This window comes from Pteropus alecto, unplaced genomic scaffold, assembly GCF_000325575.1.
Source record: "Pteropus alecto unplaced genomic scaffold, ASM32557v1 scaffold95, whole genome shotgun sequence".
Taxonomy (NCBI): Eukaryota; Metazoa; Chordata; class Mammalia; order Chiroptera; family Pteropodidae; genus Pteropus; species Pteropus alecto.
The window spans coordinates 19,514,723-19,531,736 of record NW_006441071.1 but is presented as its reverse complement, the minus strand read 5'-3'; the positions used below and the strand labels follow the sequence as shown (position 1 = coordinate 19,531,736).

At 36.2% G+C, this 17,014-nt stretch overlaps 1 protein-coding gene across 3 annotated transcripts in view; it reads right to left on the bottom strand.

Moving 5' to 3' along the window:
• The window catches only part of TMC1 (transmembrane channel like 1), a 254,955-nt gene that overhangs the window by 54,348 nt on the left and 183,593 nt on the right, over nt 1–17,014 (bottom strand). For 2 of the 3 annotated variants that reach the window (XM_025051460.1, XM_006918441.3), the window contains 4 exons: nt 14,473–14,563; nt 12,669–12,750; nt 3,763–3,869; nt 1,023–1,121 (listed from right to left, as the gene is read on the bottom strand). In XM_025051460.1, coding sequence (XP_024907228.1) covers nt 1,023–1,121; nt 3,763–3,869; nt 12,669–12,750; nt 14,473–14,563 — 379 coding nt within the window. The remainder of the gene's footprint in view (nt 1–1,022; nt 1,122–3,762; nt 3,870–12,668; nt 12,751–14,472; nt 14,564–17,014) is intronic. The other variant, XM_025051461.1, reaches the window with a different exon arrangement.

Sequence of the window (17,014 nt, the reverse complement as noted above, 5' to 3'; positions counted from 1 at the left end):
TCTCAAGGCTCTACAAATCCTCCTCCTTATTCAGATTGTCAGTCAACAAGATTCATGAAGCCTCTATTGGTTGATCATTATATTAAGGACTTCAAAGAAGATGTAGTTAATGTGTCCCCTCCCTTCTTTAGGAAACTCACAATTGGGGGGCGGGTTGAGGGTAGAATTCAAAACATCTGTGAAACAGACATTAACACTATGAACATAAAGACTGTTCACTGTTCTCTCCTTTCTTCATTCCTCAGTCTATACAAAATTTTATTCTCATTTGCTTTTTAAAAATTCCTTGAATCATCAGTTCCCTAATCTCCACCTTCCTATTGTCCCATCCTCTACACTTCAAATAGTCTCAAATTTGGTCATTATTTTAAAAAGAGTGTGGAACTGAATAGCTGTCACAGACTTGAATCACACTTTGAAATGATTTTTCAATGGGCAGAAATGAGTCTCTGCCATAACAGTAAACCCAACCAGGAGAGCTCAAAGAGTAATACTCGTTTTAGTACTACAGTGGAGTAATGCTCATTTGGGTACCACAATCAAGTAATCTTAATTTTAATATTACTTAGAATTTAGAATTTTGTATTGCTTGTATTTAATATTTAGCTTTATTTAGTATTGACTATTCAGCAATACTAAATAGACTTGTTTAGGAAGTGAAGAGGTTAATACGTAATGTAGAAGCTCTAATATCCTGAGAATCCAACAAGATTTTCCAAAAAGTGCATTTGCAAACTCTTTCTTTGTTCTTTTGCAAAGCCAGAAATAAGAATATTTGCTTAAAGTCTTTGAACTCTGAGCTCACCTTTATTCAGTAATCTATACACCCATTTAATCATATTATCATATTTCCAAACCTTATTCACTTTTTCTTTCTCTCTCTCTCTCTCTCTCTTTCTTTTAAACCAAGGCAGAAACATCTCTCTTAACATCTTTATCTAACCCCAGAAAAAGAGGCCATAGGGTTTCAGAATAAGGAAAAATCCATCCTCCTACCAACACAGCTGTGCGGTGACACTTACGTTGAAGTCGTACAACACACCGAAGTTCGCTGCAGATGCCTCTTCAGCTCTGGGAACTGTTTTTCTAGGTAAACTGCCATATGGCAAACCCCAGAGGTACTATGTGCAGAAGCAAAGAAAGCAGTTAACAATTGGAAACAAAGTCTGAACCACACATGCGATCACGAATGGTTTTGTTTAAAAGCACTTCTGAAGCCTTTTCATGAGGACTCTGTGGATCTCCATGTGGGGTCCATTTTCTGGGAATCAACTATTAAATTCAGAATTAAAAACAAAGGGAATGCTAAGGGCCCTGCATTCTGAGTTCAGTGGACCACCAGGAGTTGGGCCAACCACATTGCCCAGAAGGCTACTCACCACCACCTTCAAACTGGTCTCATTTACAGGAGGTCTGGAAAGCAGAGAGGTGGCCTTTGGGGGACTATAGTGTTCTAGAAAACGGTACTACCCACATCTTCATGTGGATTGGGGACTAGAGGAAGAATCACTCACGTTAAGGAAAAGAATTCTTAGGAGAATCAGACAATTTGAGGGCAACAATATGAGGGAAGATTGCACCCTGATTATCATGTGTGCTTCACCACCAATTCAGGTTTACTGCCCTGATTTGTGCTATCAGATTAGAAGAGAAGTTATGAGGGGTGAAGCCAGCCCATAACAGGGCAAGAATAGTGTGATACCAAGAGACTTGGTGAGAGCTGAAAAAGCATTCCTTTAGACCCAGGGCAGGCACATGGCTTGCCGAGCAGATGATGCTTCTTATGTAAGAAGAAACTCTCTTTTCCTGGGTGCAGAGACTGACAGCATAAGGGCTGGAAATCAGCCCCTTCTCTCTCTCTCCATACAAGCTCTCTGCTTCTACCGCAGCCCTGCAGCCCCTCTGGCTTCCTGGGACTAAAAAGAACAGAGGGTGAGTCTACCCATGCTATCTCACCCCAAAGTTAGGAGCCGCAGAGGATAGAGAAGATTAGGGCCTCGGGCTTGTCCAGGGACACAGGAAGTTGGGCAAAAGGGCATATGCATCGAAGGGACGCTGAGTGAAGCTGCTGGGTGGACGCAGCTGAAAAGTGGAGACTTGTTACCAGGAGGTGACCAGCCCTGCCTCTGGTGGTTCTGTAAAGTTAACATGCAGGGTGCCCATTCTCTTTTTTCTTTTGCTGGAGTTGGTAATCATTGTTCAGAAAACAGAATGCCCCTAAGCATTTAATACCACCTGTAAAAAAAGCATCTAAAGCCAATATACTTCCTAGTGCTAGGAATACATCCAATTGAACACACAGAAGCTCCCTCCACTACATACTATCAGGGATTCTGCAATTTCATACAGTTGGAATGAATTAGCTACAACCTTTCATTTTCTCCACATGGAGGCAGCATAGTGCGGGAGAAAGAGTAAATGCAGTTGATAAAGCTCCACGTATAAGGAGTGTCATAGTACCTGGTGTTGAAATTTCAGGTTTCCTTAGAGAGATGAACGAAAATAAAGCTGGAGTTAATTTGAAATAGATAAAATACATACATTCTGCTGCATTTCCTGAGTTTTTGTTTTGGAGATTAACTATACAGGCCTTATGATCTGTGCTCACTGTCTTCTATGAGCCAAATAGCTGTAGAACCCCAGAATTATCTCAGGAATTATAAAGCTAGTGGATTAGGATGCAAAAGATATAATCGTGGATCCTAATCCCAGATTAACTTTAAAAAAACAAAACTCACTCTGAGACATTAGCTAAGTCCAATAAGCATTATGTGATTCAGTTTTCACATTTTTTTAAGTGGCAGAAGAAAAACTCTTCTATAGTCTACACCTCATTAATTTGTTGTGAGGTTCGTTAAGTAAAATAAGTGAAAGCGCTTTGTACTATTAAAAGCCAAAAACTCTTTACAAATGTAAGGCACTATGCATATTATTATGCTAATGGGAGGCCTGATACAGAACTGGGCCCTGATTCTAAATCATGGGGATAAAAACTCACTCAAAATAGCTGTTGTCAATGCTGTATTGAACAAACTGGCTACTTAAAAAGACCCTTTGTAGGAAAAATAGAGCCTAACCCAGTTTTTGTATGGTAAGCATCCGAAAGGTTAGAGTCATTTAACTTCACGTGGGTGAAGACCCCAACCTCACTCTTGTTTCTTGGCCTTAGCCAACCCTTCCCATATCATCAGGATGTCCCCCCTTCTTTAATCTGGACCCTCTATCTGTTTTACTCTACTCTCTGACCTTGGTTCTAAAGGCCCTACCCCACTACGTGTGTGTATGTGTTATTTTACTTTATATCTAAAAAAATTGCTCACACTGTGTTTCTTTAGTAGAGAAAAGTTGAATGCCTTGAGTTGCATTAAGAAGCATTTCTTTCAAACCAAACTTGGCAAAATAAGTAAATACAACTCACAGGTGTCAAAGCCTTTCTCTTGGACAATTAACATCTGGGTACAAGGGCCACCTTGGGACTCTGACAGAAGCTATGAATCTTTCCACACAAAAATGTACATGTAAACATACACATGACATTTTATATATGATTTCAGGAGGCTCACGCATCCTTTATAGCAAGGATTAGGAATTTTGGCCCATGGGCACCATTTTGGAGATTAACCTTGCAACTAATACTATGACTCAGAGTAAATGAAACCAGTTAGTTATTCTACTCTTAAAGAGGAAAAACGTTTTCTAGGAGAGTGACCACATGAGATGCCTGTTGCAGCATGTTTTGCAAACTGGGAGTCAAAGGCTTACCTCTGGCAACATGATGAGGGTAAAGGTCAGGACGAAGAGAACCATGTTTACTCCATACATCCATCTCAAGAAGAGGAAGTATGAGGCCACCGATGAACCAAACTGGCCTATTAAAAAGAACATTAAAAAGGTTGAAAGTAATGTAGGGAGGTAAGGAGGAGGCAAGAGAATTAAAATGTTAATCAAGCCACATTCAGAGACTGCAATATGCTGATTGGCTCTGCAGCCAGGCCAGGAGGACACCTTCAGAACAAAGGAAGATTTCTGCTGGGATTGCTAACAGCCCATTCCCCACACCTGTGAGGAAGGAAAAGGAACCAAGAGTCATTCCCTGTGGCTAAAACCATGGGTTTGGAACCTGTGGATTAAAGGCTGGGAACTGCCAGCAGGCCTTTCACTCTACATATTCTTACCTTTTCAAGCTACATATCCTTCCCCTTCCTCACTGTTTGTCCATATCAAAGGAAACTGGGTTAACAAAGTCTTTTAAATTATAACTCACAAGAATTAAAGAATGATATGTAAACTGGATTGCAATAAATAAGCTCCAAATATAGAAGAGGGGGGAAAATATGATGAGCCTCTCTGACATTTGTCTTTAAAATAAAACTAGCTGCACGTCAAGTTTGAGCTTAATTTCTGGAAATAGGCGGAAGTCGCTCCGGATCATGCATGGAAGGCTAATTGAAAAGATCAGTCGGGGCGCTTGTGGCAGCCTTGTCACTTTGTGACAGTGCTCCGCTCCGGGAAATTGCATCGTCACGACAACGCCCCCCGCCATCCAAGGAAATAAAACAAAAGCTTTGTCTTGTTGCCTTCTAAAATAAATCTGCTCTTTGCAACACATTGCTCCTTTTCACCTATATAGTCTCTAACATTCTTCTGTTTCTATCTAGGAAGAGAAAGTGTTAATTATGATGGAACTACTCTCTATTATGTAAATGTAGTTGTACAGAATTATTATAACCTATGCCTTTAGTCTATCCAGGGAAAAGCTGCCTTTGGCTAAGCAGCTAGGATTGCCATCTGAAGAGCTCATTTTATTCCTTGAGTTAATACAGTTTAAGAGAGCAAATATATGTAAAGCAGTTACTACAGGGCCTGGCCAATAGCTAGCTATCATTATAATTATGTTTGCTGCACTTCTTCCTCCTTTTTCTCAGGCAAACAATATTTCTCTCAAAAAAAGGTGCCATATCCCTACAGGCCATCTTGTGCTGTTTCCCCACATTAGTGAAATTTTACAAGTATAATGTAGAAGCTGAAGTTCATTCATTCACTCCACACATTTTTACTAAGCATATTCTTTCAGGAATTATCATAGATGTGAAGCACATTGTCACAGACAGGGTTACTATCTTACTACAACTTACATTTTAGTGAGGTTTGAAAACAACAAATATGAAGGAATTTAAATATTAAAATATGCATATTTAGGATATGTATCATATATATTATATATTCTATTATGTAGCATATATTCTATGTGTATGATATATATTATATATGTATATTATTACATATTATATGTATATGTATGATAATGGCTAATATGTGGATTATCATATATTATATGACATACATAACATATGTAATATGACATATAATTATATTACATAAATTACACATATAATAATTATAGCCAGATAGTTTGTATAGAGAGGAAGGCAAAAGACTAAAGGGTTGCTTTAGATAGGTTGCTCAAGGAAAGTAAATCAAAGGAGGTAACATTTGAGCAGAGATCTGAAGTTGGAGGAAGAGGCAGCAACATCCCTAGCTGGAGAAGAGCAGCTCAAGCAAAGGAAAGACCAAGAACAAATATCAATCTCAAGGGAGGCAAAAGCTCCAGAAAATCAAGAAACAAACCCAAGGCCTGTAATAGGAGCACAGTGAACAAGAAGCCAAACTACATTGTGTAGGGTATTTTTCTCGATTAAGAAAAAAGGTGAGGATTTTATTTTAAACGTGATGAGAAGCAGTTGATACCTGTTAAGTGGTGGGGCTGGGGCAGGGGCGGTTATGACCTTTAAGAAATCACTTAAGCTTTGGGGAATAAATTGGGAGGGGATAGGTAAGAATGCTCTGTCAACTCACACCTGCTCTAAACAGTAAAAATTGAAGTGATCTGTTCAATGCTTATTGAATAAGAAAAAAATAAAAGCATTCTCTTAAGTCTGAGAATGGAAGAGAAGAAAAAACAGGGATTTGAAGTCTCAGGTTGATTTATAAAAGCCAAAGTTTCTTTGATAATCACTTAAGGTTCAACATCAAATTACTCATTTTCCCAGTCTCCCCAGTTCTCATTTTCAGTTGCCCAAGAAGAAACAAAGAACAGCCTCCACCACCTGCTACCTAAACCCCTTTGCCTTGTCTCATTCAGCAAAGCACCTCCAGTGACCAATGGTTTCCTCAGGTCTCTGGCTTTGAAACGTTATTACAGGAGGAAGAAGGTTTATGTGGAGAATAGTGCAGCCTCCAATTACGAAGTTGAGGCCATGTTCACATAAGAGTCATATCTCTATTTCTGGCACTTAGTCTATTCTTTAGGTACCATCGTACTTATCCCCATGATGCGGTGGCAGTTTTTATAGAACCTTAAAAGGAAGTCAATATCTAAGTGGGCATTTGGAAAGAAATAAATTATTTTGAAGTCTGGAATATTTGGATTCATTTCAATTTGTAGAGGGGTGAGAGTTCTACAAGATTTCTAAAAGCGTGTATTTTGATAAACACACCCCTCCCCGCAGGTTCTGTAACCAGATGCGCTGGCCTGTCTACAGAAAGGCTAACGCAGATCTGTCCCTCTTAGGACATCCGATCACCCACCTGGCTCCCAGTGATTTCATATTGTTTCATGGCAGCTATCTATGTTCTCTGGTAACGATTACCCGAGGACTCCCTCAGCCAGGTTCATTCGTCATGTTTTATTGAAAGTAGTAGACTTTTAGCCTGTTAGTCATTACAGTTACTCATTAACTGGACAAAAACCTTGTCTTCAGGTATTTAGCGTGAACTTTTCCTTGAAAACACATTTAAGATCCTCTGGTACAGAGTCCCAAGCACAGGATACTGACCCTTCTTTTTTTCCTCCCTTACATTCTTTCCTCCTTCTCTCTTTTCCTCCCTCCCTCCCTTCTTTCCTTCCTTCTTTCCTTTGACAGTTTTTCTTTTCTAATTAGCACCACGGCCCACCCTTTCCCAGGCTCCAATGCACAACCTCTGGCCAATGAGTTTCTTAAGTCGAATATAGAGTATAAATATACCTAAAGGTAAAAAAAGAGGAGTCAATTAAAATGTATACCCTCTGCCATATATAAACCATAGTCATTATGGATGAAATATACTTTAGACTCCAAAGCTTTCAAACTCTAGTTTTCAGACTTGAAAGTGGCTTCACAACAATTTTATTTGGAAATAGAGAAGTGACGTCTATTTATTTTCTTTACTGAATCCTAAGTGCAAAGAAAATGCATTGCAGGAAAATAGATTTCACTAAAACCAGAGTGATTGTAGAAAAAACACAGACACAGTTCAAGAAAAATAAATAAATAAAAACTGAGTAATCCAGAAAGCAATGTTCCTTTTACATGACACCTACCAATGGCAGAGGGGTGAGAACAATAACAAAACAAAAAAAGAGCTTAAATGAGAGAAAATAAATCAACTAGTTGACATTAAAGTTCCATAGGACCTTTCCCTGTCTCGACACAAAAATGAAGTTCTCTCCTACTAGACATTGTGGGCTAAAACGAGCATTCACTAAACACAGAAATCTTACTGTAATGTGGCTAAAAGAGCATGAACAGTCATTTCCATGTGCTTAGTCTCTGAGATAGAACTTATTGATTCTTGTAAACAAGAATGAGTAATAATTATAACAACTAACATAGCTTGATGGTCAATTATGTGTACTAAGAACTTTAGCAGCGTCAACTCATTTTACTGCTTCTGGAATCTGGTAAGGTTAACTATTAGTGGATGGGAATAAAAAACTTAAACACAGACAATGCCTGAACCGAGACTTGTTAGTAATAATAACAGCTACCATTTAATAAATCTTTGTTTCAGACATCTATTGATCTCTGCATATTAACTCATTTAACCATCATCAAAACTCTGCAGGAAGGAAATTATTGTACTTCCACTTTACAGAGACTTAAGCCCATAGGTTACACAGCTAATACATGACAGAGCCAGGGTTACACAGGTAGCTATATAGGCAGTAAACGATGAAGCCAGGTAGTCTTGATCTATAGGTATTTGATTCCAAATCTAAATCTCTCTTATCCACAGTGCTATATAGCTCCTCAAGTAGAATCATAGTTTAATTTTTTAAAAATATGCCATATAGAATAAATAAGCAGAGAATGTGTATGTCTGAAAGGATGAAGACAATGTCCATTAATCAGCAAAGGCCAGTCAAATTCACACATTCAGATGGTATCCATAAATGACCAATTCTTCTTTTTTCTTTAATCTAACTGATAAATGTTGTTTCCAGAGTGAATCACTGATATATTAAAACAGAGTCTTTGGCATGTGTTAATGTGCTGCCTTAAGCTTATGCAATATTCTTGTTCCTGAATTTTCTTGTTTGTCTTTTAAATTATAGTGAACATTTTGCCTCTCCTTCTGCTTATTTATTATTAAGGCAAAGTAATTTGTGGTTTGTCATCATGCATAATTTTCTCTTGAACAAGACAAGCAAGTAAATATGAGCATTTATAAATGGGAAAAGACCAATTAAATCACCTGCTGTATGAGCACAATAAGAGTACCATCTTGTTAGGCTATGATACAAAGGCGTTTCTTTCAAACTAGTCTAGGGATAGAGAATTAAACATGGCACATTTGATTTGTATTTTCTGGAGCCTTTAAGCCAACAAAGAAATATGAGATTTAAACTCTGTGCTTGGGTAGTCCATTTGAAGATCTTTCCAGTCTGAAAAATGGTTCTATCACACATCAATTTTGATGCCATATTCTACTATTAGAAAGAAGTAGATTTCGACTCTGAGAAAGACTTGTTATCTATAGCTTGAGAGACATTCAATTATTTGATCCATGGTTTTAATAGTACTGTTAGTGTCACAAAGGGTATAGATTACATTTCCCAGGAGTATAAATGTGCAGCTTCTTCAGCAAAATATGCAATGCGGTTAATAAGGTGCATTCCTATGGGTAAACCTGAGATTTTAGGCATGGCCTCTTTACAAGGTTGGTATAACAGTAAAACTCCATGGCATCTCCATTTGACACAGAACTTCACAGCATTCCTTTGTGGCAAGAATTATTAAATCTATTTTTATGTGGAAAAAAAAGTTGGAATTCATCAGGTGAGTGCTTGATCCACACTGGTAAAGGAATCCGGATCTTACTAAAACTATGATGGAAATAGCATGAGTTTTAGACTTTATTTGCATTCCCTTCTTGATTCTGCCAATCACTGTACAGAGCTTTGTGGAAGCTCAATGGAAGCTGGTAATTTGGGACTCCTTTAAAACCAAATTAAAAAAAAATTGTTCAGTATTTACTTAGAGAGTGGGGACAAAGTAGACAAGAAAGACTACTGGCAGTGAAGCTCAAAAGCTCCTCTTTTAAACATGTCTCTTACCACAATCCATAATCATCTTCATTATTTAATTGTTTATATTTTATGTTCTTCCCCATCCACCCCAACCTCCCACCCACATATTAACTCATTTGGATGTAAAATCAATGAAAACAGTCTTTACCTGTCTTTGTCTGCACTGCACCCCCAGTGCCTAGAAACATGCATAGTAATGGCAGGCACTAAGTGAGTATTTACTCAATTAACTAAATTAAATCAAGCTTATTCTGAAGATTAAATTAGTTATTATATGTTAGATGATTCTGATTTTGAAAGGAATATAATATTTCTGAATCTTTTATAAGATTAAATGGTCATTTCTTTAAGAAAAAACATCTATTTGTTTTATAATATAAAACATATAATTTACAAATAGGATACTTATTTAACCTAGTGTATTCCGAAAAGAATTCACACAGAAAGTAAATTATGCAGGCCTCTCTTAATATAAATCTGTTTTCCATTTAACAGTTTCAATAATTTATTACTCAAAAGTATAAAAGAGCATCACAAACTTACATATACATCTAAAACTGACTATAACTTATAAATTATAGAATATTGGGTTGGAAATGGCCTTGTATAGTATCTAGTTAAACTCCAAATTTTGTGGAAACTCCAAATGTAGAAACAGAGGACCAGAGATATAAAAGAATTTCCCAAACTACAGAGTCAGTAAGGGACAAAAAGACCACGACCTTTAGAAAACTGATTCCATGTCCCATTTCTTCCATTCAGTTCATCTTCAAAGACCATCACAGACACATGCTTTCCCTATCTTTGGTAAGCTACTTTCTATGAGATGATTAGTCCAACCCAATAACTCTGCTAATAAACTCCTAGAAAGGTTTTGTACTTTTCGACTAATACAATAGCCCCAAAGCATACAGTCTACTTATGTTTATCATTAAAATCTTAGCATATTAAGAATGTAAAACATATAATTAAATAAATAACTCACTTAAAAACAAATATACATGCTACTAAATAAATAAATAAATAAATAAATAAATAAATAAATAAAACGGGGAACAATCTCCAAATAGGATAACTATTAAGGAAATCTATAACTACTCAACTTGCCATTGACATGGTAGAATCTTCTCTGGGACCTAGCACAAAAGAAAAAGTTTACAATAACTTCCACAAAGTAACAGTGAGTATGCCACACTGAGAGAAGCACAAGCTTTGGGCCCACATCTCCTCTATTAATTCTGGGACAATTATTTAGCCACAACTCTAAAATAGGAAGGTTAATGTGCACATTGCAGGTATTTAAAGATTAAATGAAATCATGTTTGCAGAGTGTCTGACTCACAGTGGCACTCAATAAATGGTGGTCATGGTGACCGTTGATAGAATAGAAAATAAGGGTCAATTTTCCACAGTGAGGCAAAGCACCATTAAAAGTGAAGAAATTAGGACAACCTAATCAAATAATAAATTATATTCAGAAGGGAAAATAATCCACATTTGTTTGAATTGTCCAGTTTGACTGTTCCAAATTTTCTGGGGGAAGAAGGGAGAAGGAAAGATAACTAACTGAAAATATTATTGAGTAGCTCTTAATTTGATTTTTTTCACTGTGACACACATGATAGCTGGTGGTCAGTTATAACTCATTTTTGTGTGAAATTTCTGGCAATAAAAATAATTCCATCTGTTTTTTTCCCACTCAAGACGGGCTACTGAATCGCAAGTGAGCATGACATTATTGAGATAGGGTGGAACCTGCTCCAGTGTATCTTAAAAATAAGTAACTTGCAAATGTATATATTTCAGTTATTAATTATAAATTTCTTGAGGTACATCTCATAACTGATCAAGATTGATTCAACCCTATCATTGTCAGAAATGAGAAGACTGAGGCTCGGAGGGATTAAATGACTGGTTTACAATCAACAGCTAATCTGTGGCAAAGCAATAACTAAATTGTGAGTTCTTTCACGCTAATTGTATCAGGATCTTAATGCTCCAAATGGCCTTCTGTTCTTCAGTGTTTCTCAAGGTACCACATTTCAGCTGCACACTGAAATGGTAGGGATTCCATAAGGTCTGGGTTGTATTTGTTTGTTTGTTTTTGTTTGTTTGTTTTTGATGTATCTAAATTCCTTCTTCCCTTTCTTAGAATGGTAGATATTTGGAGAATTTGTCTGTATTTAATTTTACTCAACACATATTTATTAAGGCCAAACATGTTCTAGGTCTAGAGATCTAGGTGTGAACAAAACAAAATCTCTTCTTTCCTGTCTGTAAAAAGAAATGAACAAAAAAGAAAATAGGATTGCATTAAAAATTCAATTAAAATACAGTATTTTAGATAGTGATAATGGTTAAGGAAGAAATAAAAGCAAGAAAGAGATGGTACAGAAGTATGTGGGAAGAAGTGCGATTAATGAGCTGATATATTTTAATTCACTGCCATTTGATAATGAGAGATAGTCACTCCTAAAACATGCTCAGTCATGTCAGTGAAATATCCATCAACTGTGTTATCTCCCTATGGAGGCTCCATTTTAATTATGCAATGCCACATTTAACTATCAAGAAAACCAAGGCATGGAGAAAAATCAGACCCTAATCAAAACCCTTAGAAACCAGAATATGGCAAGATTGTATTCTAAATTGTTTTAAATGTTACCCATTTTCCTTCATACACTTCATTATTTTTTTAATGATTTATTATTATATTTACAGTATTTTTAAATTTTAATTTTCCTTATCCTAAACCTAGAGCACTGTTCTAAATAAGCTTTGATTGAGTATATTCTCCTGCCTTCCTTGTACACAGTGTATATTCTATAAAATGAAGGCACGATATGATATCCAAATAGCAAGTTCCTAGATGATTATTGCTTATGCTACTTCAGAAGTTTAAAAATGAGGTTTTAAGAGTTCTTCATACTTTTTAGATGATGTTCGTTTTGATTATTGTCTAACATGAAAGTATATATTTTCAATGCCATGTTCATTGTCAAAGTAAAATCTCTGCCTTCCCAATGATATAACTCAATGTCATTGTATACAATACTGACTTCCCTGTGTAGTACACAAAACGAGATCAGAATGAGAACATTTTGATTTGATGTAGGAAAGGAGAGAGAGATCTCCACTGCTGTGATTGGCAAGTGCTAGCAAATCTTCCCACCGAGCAAAAAAGATATAAAATTTTTTTGTTCACTTTCTCGTTTTTAATCTTTCCAATAGTACAGAAACTTAGAAAGGCTTAGGAGAAGCTAATGAAACATTTATTTTGGACAACCTTCCCATCTAAGGAGATCTGTTGAGCACTTACTTTCAATTGCCTTGATTTTATTTTCCCATGGGACACAAGCAGCTTTGAAGTTCTCAAAATCACGGAGAAATTTTGCCCATTTCTGTAAAGGAAGCCAAATATATCAGTAAAACCCAACCTCTTGTTTGTCAAGATGTTTATTCTCCACCCCCATCCCAAAATATCACGAGACAATGGGCTTGGAAAGATCTCTCTGGCACCATATAGCTTTTTATGAAAAGGGAAAACAATAGGTTTTACTTGCCTCCCTGGTCCCCACTCTTCCTCAGACCAATTTAGTTCAAAAATTTTTATGGATCCCTTGTTTTAGAGAAAATATGCTGAAAAATGTCTGTTTATTCTGCCAGACAATGAGAGCAGAGACTGAGTTAGCAGCAAACGGTTTAATTCAATATTCATCACATGAAGAAATTAATAATGTGTGAATTGTTTAATTCAATATTCATCACATGAATAAATTAATAATATGTGAATAAAACACAGTCCTGTCTTGAAGAGCTTCTAGGTCTACCATAATATACTGTACATAAACAGGTAATTTCAGTACAGGATAGTAAGTGTTATGACATGGGATACGTTTCATTCTGGTAGAGGTAGAGAGGTCAGCTAAATGGAAAGGCATGGTGTCATAGAAAAGGGGAGAAGAGAAAGAATCATAAATTAGTTTTTATAAAAGAAATTTCTTCCATTTTATTACATGTTGGGGCATCCATGGTCAAGAGGACTGCTAGGAAGAGTGAAAATGAGGCAGACAATTTTGCATGTGTGCACATTATGCTGGGATAACATGTCAGCTGGACAGGAACATAGAGCCTAAATAATAGTATGGGATGAGTCTGATATTCAAAAAATTACTTCAACTAGAAACAACACAAATGCCTGTCTATAACAGAATAGATAAATAAATTGTGGTATCTTCATACAGTGGAATACAACATATCAATAAAAATGACCTGTAATTCCCACAACATGGATATATCTCATAAATGTAATATTGCATCAAAGAAGCCAGAAACAGAAGTATAAGTACTACATGATTTCAATGATTTATATTGCAAAAATAGACAAAACTAATCTATAATATATATCATAAATATGTACTATGTATTTTATATTTAAGATATATGAACTTTATTTACAAAACATCTTTATGGGGATACATTTAGTTTACAGGTGGTATAACATTTGTAAAGAGGGGATAATAATACCATGCACCTACATTGCTGTGACAACTAAATATGATAACTTTACAGAAGGATTCAGTTCAGTGCTTGGTATATAATAAACACTAAATAAATGTAAGTTTCTTTTCTATCTTTTCCAAAAATCTATATTTCATTCATTTTTTTCTTATTTTCTATCCAATTTATAGTTTATGTTCCTGGTAAAGAAGAGCTATATATGTAGTTCTGTTACTTGTAGACATTTTGAGAAAGAAATTTTTGACCCAGCCCCCTTAACTACCAGAGAGTAAAAATGAAAGAGGCATAGTCTTTTACATTTGAAAGTGATAAAATCACACAAGTAAGTCTTTTGACATAAATCAAAATTTCTGAACTTAAAATTTCATTTTAACTCCTCTAAGGAGCCTTTTTTGAGCCTTTTTTTCCCCCTGAGTCACTCCCACCCCAAATTTTAATACCATAGATATACTGTGTATATATGCATATGCATACTTTATACATATTAAGTGTAAGATTTTTTTTCTCTCTCAGAATGGAACCAATTTTCTCCCCCTTGGGGTCAATATGGCCTCCATTGAAAATATATGGTGTCAAGTAAATTGAGTTATGAAAATACTTACCTTGGCCATCATCATCTTAAATGCAAACCACCTTTTTCCTTTTCCTTTCCCAAGAGCTCCTTCATTTTCACTCACAAATTTTTTTGCTTCCCTAAGAAAACAAAATAAGAGATAGGTGGGAGTGGGATGAGATTAATAGAATATAAAGGTAGTGGATATATAATTTTATTAATTTTGCAGTCTTATTTCTTCTAGAACCTTCTAGAACCTTAATGAGTTCTAAGCTGTATTTTATAACCTAGGAACCTGTAATGGATGTTTAAGTTGTTTAACTTTGGCCAGGAAAAATAAGATATTTTAGTCTAGCCTATTAATCAGCTGGAGTCACTGAAAAGCAAGGAATTTATGCTAAGTGTCAAAATAGAGAACCCTAGCTCTTCTCATTTCTAACACACATAAAACTGAATCTGAAGTTTACTTCAGATTCCAGCAGTCAGAATGTTTACTCTAAAATACTTTCTCTCCTTCTTTTTTAATTATTGGTATTATTTTTTTGAAATAGGGCAGAGAGATTAGGACAAACTGACATAGAACACTCTTACTGACCTGGTATTTAATCTCATAAAACCAATTATGATTTAAAACAGAAAAATCATCTTATGTAAAGCAAAGGGTTGGGAGAAGAGGGAAGAGGAATGGAAAACTCTTTGGCTTCGCATTTAGAAAGGGCTTCATATTTTAACTTTAACATTATTTTCAAATATCTATACATTACAGTAGTCACACTAATGTCTTTGCGTGTATGTTGAAAGGCATTAATTTATCAAAATGGATAATGTGAACCCATTAAAAATACTATAATATTTGTAACTTTGGTCAATTTTGTTGTCGTTGTTGTGTGTTTGATATACGAATAAAATTTAGAAAGTGGAGGCGAGCCAGGCTTGTCTTGACCTCTCAGGAGCCACAGAGAACCTGAGAGGAAAACCGAAACTCAACTGTGATTATACAGGTGCAACACTGTCATCAGCTGCATGGCCCCTGGAATGTACGGTTTTATAGACAAGACCATTCAACACATGACTATGAATAAACTTGTTAACAAACAAAATATATCGTGAAAAATTAAAAAGCTAGTGAAGAATTTTTTGTAAGATGTTTCTTAGTGCTGAACTCATGATTTTACAATACCCAGTGATCAAAACACAACACGAAACTGCTGACTTAGCTGATAACTAGACAGTGGTGCCCCATTACTCACCTGTACATGGGCACCCACTCATAGTCTGCCATAAACACACAAGCACAATGAGAAGATTCTCTTCAGTCATCAAAAAGACCCCACAAATCAGTTCTTTGAGAGCGGGGACAATATCTTGTCCTTTTGTATCTCCCCCAGCATTGTCAGCTTCTTGGACAATAGGAAGTGCTTAATAAACCTAAACCTGCTGGAAATAGAGCTGAATGGCTTAACTCAGAGTAGATACAGACAAGGGAGTATCTCATAATTATATTTTCCACATCAATTAATGCTTGAAGATAAGGTTATTCCTAGACTTTGGAATTGCACTCTTCCTCATTAGTCTTCTCAGAAACTTAATAGAACAGCCTCTTGGAAATGAAGAAAAGTTACTAGGCTGGCCTTGCTGTCAAACACCCTGACATTTGACATAAACTCTGGGCTGTGGAGATTAATCGAAAAATGGTTCCTAAAACATTTATTTATATATTCTAAAATGTTCAATAGAGGCACATCGAGAAGTATAAATTGAGCTCTCATGACCAGGTTTTCAGATTTGTGCAATCAAGAAAACATCACATTTAAGCATTAACTGTGTTATAGAGATAAAAACACAAGAGCACAGCATCTAGCAGACATTTAAAATTTTGAACTGATCTAAAAGTCAGGTAACAAGTTCTAACCCAGCATCTGAGATTTGCCTCTGTGACCCTGTCTACGTTTTTGATGCTCTCTTTACACACGTTCACAAGTGTCCTGCTTCTCAAAGAAAAGCTCACTCACTCAGGATGCACACAGACCTGAGCAAGTTCTGGCACAGGTCCCCTTAGATATTGCATGGCCTTTAACAGGTCAGTATTTTCAAACAAGCGAACAAACAAAAAGCAGGCACTTGCCTCTCTGCTTGCCAGGGTGGTGGCAAGAATAAGGTGAGATCGTAGATGTGAAAGTGCTGAAGGGATTATCACATGGTCAATTCTACTGTAAAGGTTGCTTCGAAACCACAAATTTGTTCGAACATGATTGATAGATTATGGAAATATTTGAGCATAGCACAAAGTTTTGTTTGCTTATGTGTGATTTTATCTATAAGAAACACTAGTCGAATGCAGAAAGCTGCATCCAGCTAAACCCAGCAATGTGGGAATACACAAAATGCACGCATTTTATCTACCAGCTCCCTCACTGCTTCACCCATGTTAGAAAAGCCCCATCTGTTCACAGCTGGTGTTTCAATGAACCTCCTTCCATGATTCACCATAACTCACACATTGCAACCCTATCCTGCTAAGGCACTTCCACAAGCAAACTCTAGGTCTTTTCAAAAGTAAACTGCCATGTTTATTATAGTATTTATATATT